At 37.7% G+C, this 19271-nt stretch overlaps 1 protein-coding gene and 1 non-coding gene across 5 annotated transcripts; one reads left to right on the top strand and one right to left on the bottom strand.

Annotated features, from left to right (window-relative positions):
• Positions 1-1428: 1428 nt before the first annotated feature.
• LOC109032762 (excitatory amino acid transporter 2) lies at positions 1429-19271 on the top strand. 4 transcript variants are annotated; one of them, XM_019045044.2, is made up of 12 exons: positions 1429-1709; positions 2765-2876; positions 3705-3830; positions 7380-7587; positions 9798-9840; positions 11075-11133; positions 11471-11617; positions 12449-12682; positions 14490-14681; positions 15681-15815; positions 17157-17253; positions 18078-19270. In XM_019045044.2, the coding sequence occupies exons 2-12, from the start codon at positions 2765-2767 to the stop codon at positions 18162-18164; spliced, it is 1440 nt and encodes a 479-aa protein (XP_018900589.2). In that variant the 5' UTR covers positions 1429-1709; the 3' UTR covers positions 18165-19270. The 4 variants fall into 4 exon arrangements, with proteins under 4 accessions (XP_018900589.2, XP_072158417.1, XP_072158420.1 ...); XM_072302316.1 differs by having other exon boundaries at positions 2756-2876; XM_072302319.1 differs by lacking the exon at positions 3705-3830 and having other exon boundaries at positions 2756-2876; positions 18078-19271.
• Positions 13376-13449, bottom strand: TRNAI-AAU (transfer RNA isoleucine (anticodon AAU)). Its single transcript has one exon. It is a non-coding gene; the product is annotated as a tRNA-Ile (tRNA).

The following is a 19271-nucleotide window of genomic DNA, read 5'->3' as shown; positions in this document are numbered from 1 at the left end:
TGCAATGAAAATCAGTAATAGTTTAACATTCATCATAACGATCATTAATCGGCACAATGACACAATACGGCGACGTTAGAATTAAATGGAGGTGTGAGAGTAACAAGCAAAGCGCTCGCAGTCAATATCGCAAGCGACGAACATGAAACGGATTTCATTATAACGCTTGGATACAACTATTCGAACTCCACGGATGTCCGTGTTGCATACGCACGGAGATGAAGGCGTTTTGATCTTCCAGGTACGCATCGCTTCGCCTGCGGCGGTGCGGCCGCGGACTTTACTGCCAGGTCAGAGCACCTGTAATTCTTCGTTTGCACTACGAAGATTCTTCTTAGGCACAAATAGTTGCTCTACACATCTATAGCTCAGCACATCGCAAATGAAAACTATGGCACAAAAGATATTTGGACTACCTACATTTTGCAAATTAGGAACTATAAATTCCGGCTCGGTTTAAAAACAACGTATGCACCATTAGTTTCCCTATGCACTTACGTGTTTTTCCAGGTGGAGCAGATTTTATAGCTCCAAATTGCAAAATGCGGTTCATTTGTATATCCTAAGCATGTGTGCAAACATTTGTGCCTGAGAAATGTCTCAATAGTATAAACGCCTATTTAAAGGCGCTCTTTCATTTTAGATCCTCGCTGTACAGCCTACCACCCGCCACCCCACCGCGGGTCATGTCCATTGCATTTTGCAAAAAGAGACCAAGAGCATTCCAATGTCGCCAAGATTGGGAAACGTCTTTCCTCTGCAAATACAATAAACTGATCGTCGAAACAAGTTTTATCTCTACTCCCGATAAACTATGAATTCAAGACAAAAATTACCTATTTTAGTAATTTTTTGCAAATAATGTAAGTTGCAAAATCCTAGGAACAGTTGAATGCTTTCGGTTCTGTTTGGCAAATTGCAATCCATGCGTAATCGCAATTTATTGCAATCTGTGATATACTTGGGCAATTAAAACTTCTTAGATCTGCTTGGCTCGTTTACATGTAAATGAATTCCCTCCTTCGCAATCTGATATTATGCCTGTCTGTTAAGGGTGGTTCTGAAAAATATTTGAGGGAAATAATCGTCAAAATGCAGACAAAATATTAAAGTTGAAAGAAAAAGAGCAAGTAGAGGAAAAAGCGGCAAAAGTTGAAGAGGAGAAGGAAGTGGAAGGAGTAAGAGGAAGAGGAGGAATGTCTTTTCTTCCTCTATTTCTCCTTTTCTTTTTCCTCCCTCGAATTCTCCTTCCTCTTTTTTTTTTCGTCTTCGTCCTCTGAAGATCCTGACTCCTACAGAGTATGGCCAAGCCAATCAAAATTCTTATCAGTAAACTTGAAGATATTTAAAACTTGTTGAAGACATTTTAAAATATCAGCCTCTTATCAAATATTTTCACTCATTCCTGTACTTGACGCAGGCGATAATGAGAGACACTGGTATTTATCTACAAATTCAGTGCAAGTTCAAGTTTCTGAGCTGGAAGTATAACCTATTTTTACCTACACAAGATACTTGTTACAGCTGAAATGTGAAAAATAACTTTAAAAGTGCGTGCTCATAGTGGTTTGTTTATCAGAGTGTATTTTCAGTCAATTTTTAGGCATCACAAATGCCCTCACTCCCTTACATGTGTCAAAGTACTCAATCCCCTAACTTAATCAACAGGTTTAGACGAAGCAGCGTATAATTTAGCGTTTAGAATCAAGGTAAGTTATTACTCAATCAGATTTTTTATATACTCGTTAATTTCTTTTACATTCCAAGTATTTTTTGCGAGGAGATATCCGAGGGAGGAACTTCACCAGTGAGAAGAATACGTAGGTCTGTAATGGTAGAAAATTGCATTCCATGTAGCAGTAATAGGTTTTGCTACTTTGAAATTAACAAAGTTCACTAATACATATCAGATGAATTAAAAATATATTTATCTCGTTTTATAATGTTGTACATCCAAACATCCATCCTTTAAGTTCTGATGATCCAATAGTGATCATCGAAATTTTTAAGCTCCTTAAATAAGTGAATTTAAAAAAAAGGTAAATTCTTTGTCTTCGACGTAAATAGCCTAGTTGCTGATCGTTGTGATAAATTAAGTAACTAACTAATAAACTTTAATAAAGACTACACGGATATACGCTTCAAATGGTTCAACTTTTTAAAAATTCAATCTACGCATTTCTCACATGAATTTCGGCGACGAAAATGTACATTCCACAGGATGTTTTAGTTCATCCCTTTTTTTCTCTTTTTTTCTTTATTTTTTTGTAATTCTGACCTAACCATGATTATTAACTTATTTTATTTTGGCACATCGCAGTACTTTGTGAAATTTGATTCCTTCGGTCTAATCGAAGATTTTATAAACAAAGCGGCACATCATTTCTTCAAAAATATCACAGATGTAACCGTTATCAGAGGAAATATTTTTGTCTACCGAAAACTCAACATTAAGTTATTCATGTAGGAGAATAATATAAAAAATTCAGGGGCAGACTCAGATATTCTACTCCCAATCATTACAGCAAGGCACACGTAGAACTCGAATTTTAATTCAATTCTTCGAAGTACAATTATTAATTTTTGCAGCCGATTTTTGTATTTAGTCCATGAAATAAATTTTTTTGCCGGGAAATCTACTGTTGTGAGCTTTGTTCACATCATTTTGGTGGGTTTCCTCTTCAGGTACTTTAACTTATATTCTCATCTGTGTAAGAATTACTCTCGTAGTACTACAGTTTTTCTATTTTTAAAGTGGTTTAAGATGCGGCAAAACAAAAAAAGAGAGTCTCAATCCCAAAAGAATTTGAAAAAATTGAAGGAGAATGGATTCTTGCTCTGCACTGTGGCTGGTGTCATCATCGGTGGATTGGCAGGTGAGTGCATCAATATTGAATAAAAATAACTGGGCAAGAGGGTTATTTTTCTCGATGCTCATGTGAAACTGTAAACAAAAAAATATAACCTCATGAACTATGCGTATCATTGTGGACATAGGACTGGGAACTTTCCGCAAGGAAGGTGGAAGGGGGGTAGAAGGGCATCCCATTAAGGGGTTCCTGGTGACACAAGAGGAACTCGCCTAGCTCAAAGGAGAGTTCGGGGATCTTCCCTGGCTTGAAAAAGGGATCCAGAAAGCCTCCTCTGGGAATTTTTGAAAAATAAGGCGACATAGAAGCTATTTCGTTCTTGCCAAAAAGTAGATCCAACTACAATTTCCAGGATATAAGTAATGTCACTCACTTACTTAACAAAATCCCTCACATTGAAAGGAGCTAAGCAGATTAGGCCTTAGGAACTCTCGGCCCCTTAATTTTTGCCCATGCGTGATTGTGGCTTTAAAGTCGCTCCTTTTAGACATACTGTGTATCTTCTAAACTATGGGTGTCGCTCAACGTATCAAACATTTCTTCATAAAATGTAATCATACGACCATGCTTTAATTCGGCATTATTCTCTATTCAGGTGTAGTTTGTAAAAACGTTGCGGTATAGTTGTGAATTTGTGATCTTTACATGTTTCATGACGTGAATACAGTTAAGTGCTTTAAGTGTAATTCATGAGGATTTTAAAATAATTTCAATACCAAATAAGCGACTCGAATCTACGATTCGTCGCTTGCCTAACGCATAGTATTTTTGTAAACTCCTCTAATCTTTTTCAAAGTCCTCAGCTGCATAGAGATTTCATCTTATGTCATATAGGTTACAGTCTCCGGCCGTATAAGCTGAGCCCAGGAGAAATCGGCATAATATCTTACCCGGGAGAAATTTACTTTCGAGCGTTGAAATTGATGATGTTGCCATTTGTAGCAGTTTGCATTACGACAGGTAATATAAATTATAAAGATGTTTATCATCGATTTATCGGACCATTACAGTCCTCTTCATTTTATTCTATAGGAATGGAGTTAATTCCTATTTTTTTTTTTTTATCATGGATCTATCAAGCTTGCACATTTTGTCGTAGTTTTCTACTGGTCCAATGCCGGATTCTGAGGCATCTCCTGAGAGAGCTCAAAACATAGAGGATTCGATGTACACGGAAAAAAATCTTTGGTGCTTGTAGCCAGGTAGTAGGTGACATTTACCATCTTGGATTCCCAGATTCGACCCCTGAGAACAATTTTGCTACGAGCACAAATGTATGATGGTTAGAAACCTCAAACCGCGATCAGGTGGGCGTTGACAACAAAGATGGTAATTCGCACCAACACTGCTGGGCGGGCGCGCCGTCCTCCGTAGAAGTCCCGCACAACGTTGCTGAGATAGACCTTCAAAGATGGTAAACTGACCCATCCGGATGTTTAGTGTATCAATCATGAAAGCAAGGAGAACCTAATATTTTGTGTTTTTACCCATAAAGAGGAGCATTTTCTTGTGAAACGTACAGCTAAAAAAATTGAATACAAAGGTGTGCAATGTCGGGTTCCGCAGCTAGGGGATGGTGGAAAAGGGTTAATCGCGTAAATACATTTCGAAATCGAGTAAAATGAGACTACAGTACTTATTGTGAGGTGCTGTAGTCGTATCCGACCTATCAAATTTTTTTGCCTACCGCGGGGATTGAACCTGGGACCTATGTAACCCTAGCCGAAGACCCTAATTGAGCTATTCAGTATGATGAGAATCTTGACCGAAAAACCTGTATATAGCGTCGATTTGAACGGAAAACCAGGATATTCAATCCCATACTTAGATTGGTTCATTGATAAATTTCTGCCATTTCCTTGGAATTTTGAATGTAGAAAAAAATTGATTTTGAAAACTATTATTAGCACCAGGGGCCTTTGGCCGCTACGCTGCCGACAACCAATGCGGAAGAAAACAACATACGTAAAAAGTCGTAAAACAACCGTGTTCAAGTTATCTCGGAGATTAATGGATTCAAATACCGCCAATGTTTTATTTTCGATCAATGTTTTTAAAAGAATACACACTGTTATTCTTATGAGTTTCCGCAAATTTTCCTGAGTGATTAAAATAGATAAAAGAAAATTTGACTTAAAACGCATAATATCCGGAATCAAAGCTCAGATTCGGCTTCCTCGTGAAAAATCGATGCTATTTCATGTATCATATGTCACCATATCATGAAGGAAAGAGATTAACGTAGGCGTGTACATATCAGTCCGACGTGGCAACATGGGTGATTCGGAGTGGGTCAGCTGATGAGTAAAAAGAAGTTTGTTTTCTCGGAAACGGACGAACCAAATGCTTGGCGCCCGGCGCCTGGCGGCGTAGCTCAAACGTTTGAATTCTGTGCCTACTTCCGCATACCGGCCGGCTTTGATAGAATCTTTACGCCTACGATTACCCTCTTTTTTATGCTATGGTAACATATGAAACATGAACTAGCATCGATTTTTCACGAGGAAGCCGAATCTGAGCTTAGATTTTGGTTATGATGCGTTTCAAGTTGAATTTCCTGAATTTGAAAATTTCAGACGGCGGACGTAGCCTAAATTGATACATCGGCTCCCATTCCATTGATTAAATTCGAATTTTTAGTCTAATTTCGAAAATTCGAAAAACCAAGGTGGCGGGCGTGGCCTAAAACGCTATCTCAGTTCCTGCTCGTCGGATTTTCGTAAAACTTGGTGCCAAGGGGAGGGGGGGAGGAAAGAAAATTTCAAACACTGCAATCGATATGTCGCAGGCAAATTGTAAAATTAGGCATTTTGTCAAATACGTAGGCAAATAGTGAAATACTAGGGGCTATGCGGTATGCCCCCTGATCGCTACGCGGTCCAACCCCCTGAAGGCGCTCCGCGCCATCATACCTCCTATCAGTGTTAGTTTTATTTTTCCCCTCAAAAATTACGATATGAGGTATACTTTACTTTTAGAATGAAATAATTTTTGGTTTTGATGAATATTTTAGTTCGTTTTAATCCGTGTTTTTTTTTAAATCAGTGAAAAATTTAACATCGTCCGAGTTTCTGAATTGTTGTAATAAATGCCCTCTAATTATCATTAAAACCGAGCAGAGTCAAGAATAATTAATTGCGCGAAGTCATATAGTTTTGCGGCGACTTTACCGTCGCCCGAGCCAGGGACGGGAAAAGGAGTACGCTCCACGAACATATTATTCCACGCTTATCAGTCACACAAGGTGGGTTGAATATGAATTCTTGAAAATTTATCAACATACTTTCCCTTAATCAGCCCATATCTGATTGCTTTCTTTGGTGACTCAATGTTGGTAAAGCGTAAAAAATTGACAGGGCAGACTATTAACAAAATACTTTAATTGAGTTATCTAAGATGGTGACCTTCATAATCAACAAGTTTATAATTTGCACTAACGCATTCTGTAGTTCAATGAGCCCACTTAACCGAGTAGCATCAACCAAAAACAAGATAGGTGAAGCGCAAGCGCACTTTTTGGTGCAATGAGTCAACTTGATGGAGCAGTTTACCATCAATTTTGTCTCGGTGAACAGATTTGTAATAGCTAGTAGCAACTAATTGAAAATGATTGATTTCCCTAAAAACGTTGTGGACAATACAATGCCGTTGGTTATTTTATCAATTTTGTCATGTATACGGCACCAACTTTTAATTAACAAAACCAAGATGGTTATCCGCGCACAGTCATTTTTTTCCGTTTAAATGAGGAGTTCCCAGGAAATTTAAGGGCAAGGGGGTTTTAAGCTGCGTCTAAATATTTCAGCCTGATCTTCTTTGATTTTGAAATAATGATAATCGCTCATTGAAAAGTTTGATGATAAACGTATTCTTTCCTATTCACTTTGAAAGGCAAAAATTGAAGTGCCAAGTCAAGTACTCTATTATAATAGTATTTAGGCGAAACTCCTCGTACTTACTGTACTTTCCAAAACTGGCTTTGCAGTTTTGAAAAAATAGAGGTTATACGTGCTCTTCAGAATTGATTTTGCTTTTTTCTCCAGTCCCAAGTAGCATAGTGCCGCGAAAATATTGAAATTAAATTTCAATTTGCTTTCAATAAAACTAAAATTTTTTCATCATTAAATTGCAATATTTTTACATCATTTAATCGATTTATGCCGATTTTAAACTATCAACTAAATAAGCTTTATGTGTCAGAAATATAGGCAATATGTAATGCAATGAAAAATTGCAACTTATTTCAATTTCACTGCTGTAAGTTTCAGTAAATGGGCCCCCTTCAAATAGGAGCTAGGCAACATATACAACACTCAGTGGAATTGCAGTACTTTCACTATACAGTTTGCTCCCTATTGCAATCTATGCAATTAGGGATGTAAATAGTCAGAACAGTCAGAACCACTGAAGTAGAGAGCATTTAACACGGCTGACTGTAATGAGATTTGTTGCAGTAGCGAGTTAAATCACGAGGCAAAAATGAATATTTTTATGATTTCAATCCTGCAGGAACGGCAACTTTGAATGTCAAGAAGAATGGGATAATTGCGGTGAGGGCCGCGATTTACTTCTTAACCACCACTTTCATTACCACTGCTTTTGGAATTTTACTGAGTGTTTGGATCCATCCCGGGAGCCCTGGTGCAGTGAGAAACATTTTAAGGAATGATAGCAGGCCTGCACTGTCGACCCTCGATAATTTGTTTAATATTGGCAGGTAAGATAACGAGCTTGCATCATTGTTCGTCTCATTCAATTTTCATACACCGACACACAGTGGATCGAGTCAATAGGAGAGGTCGGACAAAATTTGGAAATTTTAAACGCTTATAACTCCTTTAATACAAAACTTTGAAGTTCTGAAAATGGTTCCATTGGTTTCTTCATGGAATGTTTCTCTTGAGGTTCCCCTTGAAATTTAAAGTGTGACGTGATAAACATAAAAATTTGCAGTCTCAGTCAAAAATTCCATATTCGACCTTCCTATCTGACTAGATCCATTGTGCGACGGCGAAACTACCAAACCACGTATCTCGGATTGCGACGTCGCAGACTTCCTGTCATACTTAATTTTTTATATGGAAAACGTCTCAACGTCCATTCTTGGAAACTTTCGCCGTGATTTTTCCTCTTCGTGCGGGGACCATGCTCACCCTTGATATGCTTGCCTGCTCATCTCGTCCAAGATCTTGGACTCCATGCTCATCACTGAACTTTTCACTTCTCCGCTTGAGCATGGAGTCCAATATCAGGAGACCTCCCGTAGTTTTAATGCCCATCCATTCTTCATCATAGAAAATTGCATATTTTTCTTATATAATCCAACTTGAACTAACCCAACCAAATTTAACCTAACCTGAATGAACAATTTTCTGGGAGAACACATTTTTTTTCGTATTCATTTCACAAAAACTGTCTTGATAAATTTTTGGACTCTATGATCGTCTAAGGTCAGAGAATATGGGCACCCCACAATTTTGGACACTATGCTCACTTTGATTTATCGAAAAAAATATTCCTCATAAAATTGAGCATGGAGTCCAAGATCTTGGACGTGATGAGCAGCCGAACTTTCTGTAGGTGAGCATGGAGTCTAATGTCATGGACGCAATGCTATACATTACCACCATAACAGAGAATTATAATGTCTATATTATATAGGTATAATGTTATCTTATATTATACAGGGTGTCCGGAAGTTAACGTATTTAACTTTCAGGATCGCTATTTCGGCTCAAAATAAGACTTTTTTTTCCTATACACATATGCCCGAAAACGCTTCATACGTGAGCTATGCGCTTACAAAGTTGCCATTATTTTTCGTTCAAATTAATATAGCTCCTCGTCATTTTTTCATAGGTGGCTGAAACTTTGCATAGGGGGGTATTTTTTAGCGCTCTATTCATTTTTTGTGTTTTCAAGGACGTACGTCTTCGGAAAATGACGTCACAAGCTTTCCCGAATTTGAAAATTGCGATAACTTTTTTGGTAGATGATATTTCGAAAAACGGATTACGGCACGTGAAAGAGCGTAAAAAATCAAGGGGTCCAAGACTGCACAAAATTTTCCAGAAACGCGTTATTTCGACGCAACAGAACTTTGAAAAATTTTAAGATTTTCGAAGCTCCTTGCTGTGTAGGCAATTTTTACTGCAAGGATTGAAAAATTGCCTACAGAGCAAGGGGCTTCGAAAACCTCGAAGCTATTGAGACGGCTCTTGACCTTTCCCTCACACTTTTTCCAGGCTTGGGACTGGCCCGAGCATCATCTTACTAAAATCGCGGTTAGGCGGCGATATTTTTGGTATCAAATATCCACCGAAAAATCATACTTGGAGGCTTATCGAAAACATGGTTTCAAATGGAGCTTCGAAAATCTTAAAATTTTTCAAAGTTCTTTTGCGTCGAAATAACGCGTTTCTGGAAAATTTTGTGCAGTACTTGGACCCCTTGATTTTTTACGCTCTTTCACGTGCCGTAATCTGTTTTTCGAAATATCATCTACCAAAAAAGTTATCGCAATTTTCAAATTCGGGAAAGCTTGTGACGTCATTTTTCGAAGACGTACGTCCTTGAAAACACAAAAAATGAATAGAGCGCTAAAAAATACCTCCTTATGCAAAGTTTCAGCCACCTATGAAAAAATGACGAGGAGCTATATTAATTTGAACGAAAAATAATGGCAACTTTGTAAGCGCATAGCTCACGTAAGAAGCGTTTTCGGGCATATGTGTATAGGGAAAAAAAGTCTTATTTTGAGCCGAAAAAGCGATCCTGAAAGTTAAGTACGTTAACTTCCGGACACCCTGTATTGTATAGGTCTTATGTCATTCTTCTGTTAGTCTCACGTCTATCTAAAAGTTTTGTCAAGCTCTATAAATTCTACGCAGTTTGTAAGTTCTCTTAATCTCGTTTGAAATGTTTCAGAAATATTATTTCGGACAACATTCTTTCGTCCTCTTTCGAATCGGTAAGTGCACGATATTGTATTTTACGATATATGGCGATATGGACCGCTGAGCTTTTCTTCATACAATAACTCGAAGTAATTTTCGGGGGCGGAAAAGTCTATGAGATAATGTTCGGCAAGGAATTCGGAACCGAATATTTTACTACTGTATAATGGTCGGTTGCAGACGCGCTATGAACAGACAAACAGGAAAAGTTTTCCTTCAATGTCTGATGATACGACCATTTCGACGAGTGGAATATGATTTTGCCTATATACTCATTAGATGAGGGCAAACTACATACTCTGCTAAGGGGCATGCGTGATTTTCCTGCTTCTTTTGAAAGGTAGGCAAAACTAGCCTCCCAGACGACGAAATGGTCGCATCACTAGAAATAAGTATAAATTTTCTTGTTTCCTGTATACATTTTACAGATTCTGCTATGCTGAATGTACCAATTTGACTGCATCTCGCGATAAGGAACTGCTATTTCTGACTCATTCATAAAATCACCTATTTGCAAAGGAATGACAATTAAATGGTTTCTAAAATGAGCCAGAAATGGCAGTTCGGAATTGCATAATGTGGTTCAATTGGACTACATTTTGCAATTAAGAACCATAAATTTCGGCTCTGTTTAAAAAAACGTAAGTGCCATTAGTTTCCCGATGTACATAAGTGTTTTTTTTTTCAGATGAGTTAGAATTTGTAGCCACAAATTGCAAAATGCAGTCCAATACGTACTTCAATGAGGCTATAGTGTTACTTAGGTTCCACGGACCCACATAAAGGGAGCTATCCTAATTAATATTTTATTTGTAAAAGCCGGGTAACACCTAAAAATTTGTATGATATCCAGACATTTGAATGAATCCTGACTTTTTTTACCTTAGGTTTGATGAAAATCGAGGAAAAGAGTTTTTGCACAAATAAAATTCTAAATGGACCTGATAGACAAAATCAGGGGAAAAGAAAAGAGAAAAAGGGAGGGAAAGAAAGAGAAAGAGAGAAGAAAAAGAAATTAATTTTTAGAGGAAGCCTCAAAAAATGTCTACTTTGGTATTTTCTCATTAGCTACCTAGTATCTCTACAGACGTATAGTACTTGCGGCAATTTAGATCTATTAAAAACACGTTATACAAGCTGATAATCTTACTTTTATTTACTACTGTCAATTTGTTATTCATCCTTAATTGTTGGATTGTATTTCAAGACTGTAAGTTCGGTAAATATTTTTTTTTTTGTTTTTTGTAGACTGTATCAAAGTACGTTCCGAAGACAAATGGCACCTACGAAAAAGTTATTGGTTCAAGGTAAAACTTTTTTGTTTTCTCTTCATGCTTCTGAGTAGTGAATTTCGTGAATTTTTTACTCGGGTCTCCTTAGTATTTTGTTTAGCTTTTTGCACTTGATATCAATAAAGGAGTACCTAATGCTCTTTTTTTTACATTTTTTTTTTTTTTTTTTTTTTTTTTTTTTTTTTTTTTATATTATCCAAAAATTGCTTTTATCAAGACTGTGACGAAAAATGTACTCAGAGTAACTTTATGGGAACCACATTCTTCCTTATCTTATTTTTGGGACCTGTATTTACGTTAAATGTTGAGTCCGTTGTTGATATTGCATTTTGTTCATGGTATAAATTTTCAGGCCTGGAACAAATATGCTTGGCATTGTGACATTTTTCATCCTGTTCGGCTCCGTGTTAGGTGGACTCGGTAAGAAAGCAAAAGCGGCAGTGGATTTTTTCACGATTTTATACGAGGCACTTTTGAAAATACTCATGGGAGTTGTTTGGTAAGATTTTTCTATTATACCCAAATTCTACATAGAGGAGCCCTACCTTCCAAAAGGATTTAAAAAGGAAAATACTTATTTTTTAAAAGAAATAATTTAGTATAATACTTATGAAAAGTATAACGAAAAACTGTAATAATTTGACAGGACCAAAAGTTATGGCTCGGTATTGATTATTGATGTTGATATTTTCACCATATAGCTCCCCTCCTTATTAATTCACGAATTCCCTAGCTACAAAAAAAAAAAAAAAAAAAAAAGAAAAAAGAAAGAAAAAAAGGAAGAAAAAAGAAAAGGAAGACATAAAATTTAAATTGGATTTTTCTAATTTGCGAAGTTGATTTCATTCAGAGAAGAGACAACATCTGTACCCGCGATCTTCAAAACGAATACTTTTCAGAGGAGTTCTTAAGAATTATTCTGCTGCGCTAAGAAAGAACGACACGTGCGTATAAACATTCGAGAGTTGCCAAACTGCCTCAAATAAAATGTTTGTTTGCGAGAAGTGTTATAATTGTTCCATGAAATGTTCAGATAATTTAGACCTTATTACGAATAAAATTCTTTGACAAAAAACGAAGACAAATATTCGCAAACTACCCTCAAAATTCGTATTTAAATCAAGAGAGTTTGACTACACCTGTAGGCTCTTAGAGCGTTCATCCTTAGCACGGCAGTATTGGTGCAAGCGATGTAAACGCTACAAGAACTCAATATTCATATTAATTATTTTATTAGGATAAAAATATAATATTGTAATTATTTATATAATTATAATTATCAATATTTCATAATTATTTATCAATATTTTAAATTATTTTACTTTTTTAGGTTCACTCCTGTTGCCGTAGGAAGCATAATTTGTGCCAAAATTTACTCTGTGCCGGACATAGGTCAAACATTCAGCCAACTAGCGTGGTTTATGGCGACCGCTCTGATTGGTTTGGCGACTCATCAATTTGTGTTTCTTCAGCTTCTGTACTTAATATTCCTTCGCTCGAATCCGTTCTCCTATTATGTTCAGTTAATGCCCTGTATTTTGACTGCATTCGCAACTTCGTCCAAGTAGGTAAATAATTAAAACTCAAACAGAAATAAAAATAAAGCTACCAATAATTATTTTGTTTATTCACACTGAATTCTTTTAAGATCAGGATACAAGATTTTAGGTAGACGATTCCCCGTAGCAAAGTTTAAAAATAATCACCTGTTTAGGTGATAAGTCAAGTGCCCTGGTCTATTTCTTCAGCATATTGCTGAGCAAGCTGAGCAAATTTTCGGGACTCGATACAATTTTTATTTTCCTTATTTTTTTATTGATTTATTTTAAATTTGTGAACTTGTGAATGAAATTAAATAGAGTAAAAGATAGGATAAACCGCACATGCTTGAAACAGGACCGCTTAATTTCAGACAAGCCTTTTAACACTTTTTTAAAATCAGGTATTAAGCTTCAAAAGACGCTGTCAACTATCTCAGTGTTTTATCTACACTTTTCAATACGCAGGAATCAATTTTTTTTTTTTTTTTTTTTTTTTTTTTTTTTTTTTTTTTTTTTTTTTTTTTTTTTTTAAATTTACGCTATAAGACTGTTTGTATGATAGTCGATTCGGATATGAAAGCCAATTTTGCACTAATGCTTTACCAAGGTCTTTAATAATTCATGGCTTTGCCTTTATTCAGAAAGAAAAAAACCGCAAAACTGCGAGTTCATGAGGAAGAAAGGTAAAATAACGCTTTGGTCCAGTAAAACATTAATGGCCCATGGGGGGATCGAACCCACGACCTTCGCGTTATTAGCACGACGCTCTAACCAACTGAGCTAATGGGCCAGTTGAACGGAGGGGCAAAATTTACGGTATATAAGGCCAGCGCTACCTAGCGAGCGTCTCACGAGTTGTAGTGATGCAAGTCAATGGAGTAGTAGAGTGGAGGGGGAGACGTAGTTATAGTGGCGGCTCCGTTATCGAGTGGAGGGGAGGCTTTATGAATGAGCAACAGTTGTGGCGCTAGATGGAAGGGAAGGGCCGGGAGGGATGTCGCGAGGAGGCTGCGGTGTTCGGAGGGCTGGAGGGGAGTGAGATCGCCGCGCGCCGTGCCGCACGTTGGATCGAGTCAATGGGAGAGGTCGGACTAAATGTGGGAACTTTAAAAGCTCATAACTCCGTTTTTACAAATTTTGAGGTGTTAAAAATGGTCCTATCGTTTCTTTCATCAAAATCACTATGGCAATCAACCCCTCAAAATTTAAAATTTGGCGAAATAATCATCTAAATTTGCAGTTTTAGTAACAAAAGTCAAGTCCAACCTCTTCCATTGATTCGGTCCACCGCGCGTCGCGCAGTGTCGCTCGCTCCTCCAAATGACCTGACTCATAAGTTATCGTTAGACGTTCGTAAGCAGGTTGTACTATCTCACAAAGCTCCCGGTGCGAAAGAACGCAAGACTTTCAGAAACTGGGAAAGATTAAGAAAAAAAGCGACAATATAGGGGGTAGAGGAGACAAAGGGAACGAGGATTAAAGGTGGATGGGGAAAATGAAAGCAAGGGAAAATGGAAAAAAAGAAAACTAAAAAGAAGAGATTAAGTTAAAGAGACTCGTCCTTGTCCGTCCCCTTCGTCTTCGCTGACGTCACTGGCACTTTATGATTCAAATTCATTCTTACAACCGGAGAACTAACGAGCACACCGCTTCTTTCCCACCTGTCTCTGGTTCCGTTTAGCGGAAATACGTCCGAATAAAGAACGGTAGTACGCACTCGGCTGTCGCCAGTTATGAATGATGAGCTTGCTGCTTCAATATGGATAGTTAATAGGTTTTCAAGGAGTAATTAGTTGAGGTAAATGATAAACCCTGCATTTGAATTAACAGGACTGCCTCAATGCCAATATCATTCGACATCCTGGAGAGAAAGCTGCAGAAAAATAAACGAATTGTGCGCTTTGTACTTCCGTTGGGAAGCTTGAATTTAAACGGAACTGGATTATTTATGGTCACCGCTCTCATTTTCATCGCTCAAATGAACAACGTACCACTGGGGCTGTCTGATTACATCACTCTGGAGTAAGTCTACAAAACTTTGTCTTACTAAAATATTAATTCATGCAAGTCTAGTAAAATCTGTCAGACATGGTGGATAATAATAATTAAAAAAAAAAAAAAAATACTAAGAAGTGGCCCGAACTGTATGTAACAAGGTAGAGAAATGGTGCTGGGTCATCGCCATTTTGCGGGGAAATCAAAGCCAAGAAGTTCCAAAAAATATAATTAGAGGTTAAAAAAAAAGAAAAAGAAAAAAAAAACTCGAGAAATGAGTACTTATTAGAGTTGATTTTTTTTTTTTTACCCTGATTATAATTTTTGGAACTTCTTGGCTTTCATATCCCCGCGAAATGGTGTGGACCCAGCACAGCCATTCCTCCACCTTGCTGCTAAAAAGAACTTTAACTCAATAATTATCCCTTGAAACCAATCAGGGTAGGATCAAACAGGAGCCGAGATTATATTTTAGACCACATCCACCATTTTGGATTATCGAATTTGTAAAACTCGAGTTGAAACTCAAGTTTCTTGTCAGGAAATGCCAGCAGGTACTAAGTCCCCAAAAACTCGATCGCACGGTAGCCGAATGCACAGGATCACTAGGGTTCTACATAGTGGTAAACGATACAAGTCAATTTACATATGGCAGTGCGCCTTCATTTTCGTTTGATACTGTGCAATACTTCCGAGGTGGAATAGTTGCTCAGAGCGCCTTGTATTCGTATCACTTCGATATGATGGCAGATGATCACGATTACCGCTGATATTACACTCAAGCGCGTGCGCAGCTATACAATACGCATCGCTCCGAACCTTTTCTTGAGTCTCCATAACTTGTGAAGGTTACAATAATAAAGTCCCAAGTCAAAATGTTGCTTACTTTTCGTGTGAAAAAATGAAAATGAGAGGAAAATAGGCAACGCATCAAGAGGTTAGGCTGCTTTTGGTTAAAATCGTCCTTTCCACACTTGGAACACAGTTTACATATAGTTCATTTAACAGTTTCTAATTTCTGTACAGGATCATCGTGTCTATAATGACGATGTCAATGGCGACCATTCCCAGTGCCTCTCTGGTAACCATTGTAATGCTGTGCGGAACAATTGGCGTGCCGTCTGATGATGTTTCCTTGTTATTCACGATCGACTGGTTTATGTGAGTACCAGGTGTAAAAGAAAAGGAACGGATGATGAAGCGACGCTCTGAACATATTCTCAGTAACCTATGGCGGTCATGGATCAAGTTTAGCAGACCAGAAACGCGCCTTCAGATTTGCAGCTAGGCAAATAACCTTCCACAAAATATTCGAAATTATGCATGACCGTAAATTATTTCTCACACGGACCTACTACGGGTTGATGGTTGAATCTTCATCGAATAATTCTGATCGATGAATCCCTATATTAGTAATGATTTTTATCGATCAAGGTCATTCGATATCGATTCAACAATCGATATGCAGCGCAATGCGCTCTATTTCAGGCAATATCGGTCAAATTTTGCCAAAATACCGTTTTCGTTTATCTGTTTGACAAAATACAGATCTTTTACGCCTAGAATCAAATTGCAGCTGTTTATCCTCCAACAGTATCCCTTGCAAAACCGAAATTAATGCTGGAAGTATCCTTGGGTGCGCGAAAAAGAATCGTTTAAGTTGACTAATCGAGTGCGAAATTTTTCGCTTGGATCTTTATTTGAGGATATACAAAATAGATCTTGGGAGGCAACAATGTGCCTCTAGGCGTTGTGGATTCGTTTTTTGGCATACATTTAAAATCTAACCAATTTTTAGAAAAATTTGTCCGATATCTCGATGTTGATATGCATTTGGCGTAAATTCACCGTGATGTTAAATTATGAAGAAGCGAAATGGATATCTTGGCTGCTGTAATTCCCTCAAGATTTTTAATTTCGACCGCCTTATGGAATCATCCTTTCCAAATAACGGAGGTATTACTTTTCAAAAACCAGCGATTGAATTCATCTGTTACGGTCCTGCATACCACGATCTCCTCCACTTTGGTTTTTTGGGTGACGTCTAATGACATCAACCATCTGGTTTTTTTTAGAAAAATATGTCTTTGTTAGGATTAATGGCATGACTCTGTTAGGTATGACTCTGTTAGGCATTATTCTGTTTAGGCATGCCTGATGTTTAGGCAGGTCCTATTTTCTATTCTATTCTACAAGTTCTAAAATTTAGATCATGATTTGGAGGATAAGTTCCTAACATCGTTATTGAATTAATTAAACTTTTGCATCGACACTCTTAGTCGCGTCATGAATCGTTAACAAATAAATAAAATTAAACATGTTTCTTACCATTATTAATTTGAATTTTTCATTTTGAGGGATCTATTGGAGTCACTCCTCTTTACTACCTAATGGAAAAGTTACAGTTTTGTTGCTCCCATAAAATCAGACAAATTTTTGGTCCATTATTTTATTAGTATACTCAGCCAAAAAAATTCACGCTTAATTTGCTTTGCTTTTCAGGGATCGATGCAGGACCACGAACAATATTGTGGGTGATTCTTATGCTGTCGCAATACTTGAGAGGCTTTCCGAAAAGGAGTTGAATCGGTTAGAAGCAGTAAGTCTAATCACACTATGGTCTAATCCTTTGCCAAAACCCTAATGACAGTATTGATTTTAGTAAATTTATCCAAGTTTCTAAGCTCCTAACGTTAAATTTTATAGTCTGATGTTTTTCTGAATTACTTTCTCCCCTCTAAGAGTTGGTTGAAATTAAAGGACCGATAAGGAGAGAACACGTACCTGAAGAAATAAGGAGCACTTAGGGCCCAAAAGGGCAGCCAACCTTCTAACACGGAAAACACTAGAAAAATTCCGCTGTCAATTTTTCGATCCCAAAATCAAAGCAAAATGGCCAAGAAAGTTTATGAATAGGCGTCTTTCCGAGAAAATTAGTAAATCTATGCAAAAACCGAGCCAAATACGTTCTTTACAAACGAAAAGTCGTAACAATTGTAAAGATAAACCATTCTGGACAATTTGAGTTCATAGGCTCATAGGTAGGCTGCCTTTTGGGGCCTTAAGAGCTGCATGACCTAACCCCCTAAGGGTACTCTATCTAAGAATCGGTTGAACTGACGCTCCCACCGCACAGTGGATCGAGTCAGTGGAGAGGTCGGACAAAATTTGGAAACTTTAAAAGCTTATAACTCCGTTAAAGCAAAACTTTGAGACTTTAAAAATGGTTCCATTGGTTTTCTCGTGAAATTTTCGTTCAGAATCACCCTTTATGTCTCAAACTATGACGAATTAGACATCAAAATTTCGCAGTTTTTGTTAAAAATTTCATGTCCGACCCCTCTTATTAACTCGATCCACTGGGTGCCGGCTGCTATCTCTGAGCAAGTGAATTTAAATTCTTGTTAAATTTCTTATGTTTAGGTGCCGGACGTGGAGGAAGCGATACTTCCACATTCCAAGTCGAACTCAAATGAGGAAACGGCGGAAAGTAAGGTGGAACATGTGTGAGCAGGCCCAAGAGGTCATTTTCGTTGACCTCACTTTACCCGGCTTAAGTCCTCCCTCTGCGGCGTCTTTTCGAGGGCATTCGCACCGATGAACTCGGTCTCGGTTGGCAAAATGGACGCAAATTTCGAATATCATCAGTTCAACCTTAATCGTGGGAAAATATCTTTGACATTTATGTGACAATTCCTGTCTCAGTGTTCTCATATTGCCACATTCTAATCTCGGAAATAATCAAGGATTCCTGATTCCTGAACATCTTAAATCTGCATTTACTGTAAAAAATGCTTATCGCAATCTTAGCTCGTCAATAGTATAGATTCTGTTCAACGAGATGTTAAATTGGAGGTCTCTTTCGCATTTGTCGCAATTTGCCAGCGGCTCACATATGTTCTTTCGATAAATTGCAACAATATATATCGGCATAAGGGAATTTTTAAGGGTTGTGGCTTTCAAAAGCACGATCTTGGCTTAGAGCGCCTTCATTTTTTGTGATACTCCACGCACTGTCTCAAAGTTAGTTTAGATGCCTGTCCGATCAAAAACTAACTAATATCTCGGAGTTGACTACACCGCTCTGAGTGGGCTTATTTTTACCATCATTTTACGGAGGGAAACGTGTCTATTCACTCTACAGGCAACATAATCAGCTCTTTAATCTTGTTTTCTTATTTTTGAATTTTATGCTTTTCTAACTTTATTCACCGTGGTTTGCAAATTGCTGGCGATTGCTAATAATTGCCTGCGCTACATACATTTTCCGCTGTAATGTGATTGCTCATTCCAAAAATTTGCCTAACTCTAGAAAACATTACGTTTCCACATCAAGTGACAACATTGTGAAATTTTCAAGATTTTTACTCTGAAAATCGACAACAGGCTGAGCCAGACGGAGACACCAGCCACGGCACGTCTGGTTTACCGTAGTGGCGGCACTGTGGCGGTGGCGTGCGTCGCGTCGCCGTAGTGGGTGTTGTCAACCGAATGAATGCGTCTTTATTGGCATCTTGGTCTATCACTTCAAGACCATAATTGCCGGATTTCACCGAAAATATTTGAAAGAAAAAAACAAACTAATTGGACCTCATTTTGCAATAAATAATCAAGAGT

This window comes from Bemisia tabaci, chromosome 7 (assembly GCF_918797505.1).
Source record: "Bemisia tabaci chromosome 7, PGI_BMITA_v3".
Classification (NCBI taxonomy): Eukaryota; Metazoa; Arthropoda; class Insecta; order Hemiptera; family Aleyrodidae; genus Bemisia; species Bemisia tabaci.
Note: the sequence above shows the minus strand (reverse complement) of the source record. Positions and strands in the feature narration are given on the sequence as shown.

Coding starts and splice junctions, on each gene's coding strand:
- LOC109032762 (XM_019045044.2), top strand. CDS start 2,765: ATGCGGCAAAACAAAAAAAGAGAGTCTCAATCCCAAAAGAATTTGAAA. Junction 2,877..3,704: donor CATCATCGGTGGATTGGCAG/GTGAGTGCATCA, acceptor TATGTCATATAG/GTTACAGTCTCCGGCCGTAT. Junction 11,618..12,448: donor ATACTCATGGGAGTTGTTTG/GTAAGATTTTTC, acceptor TTACTTTTTTAG/GTTCACTCCTGTTGCCGTAG.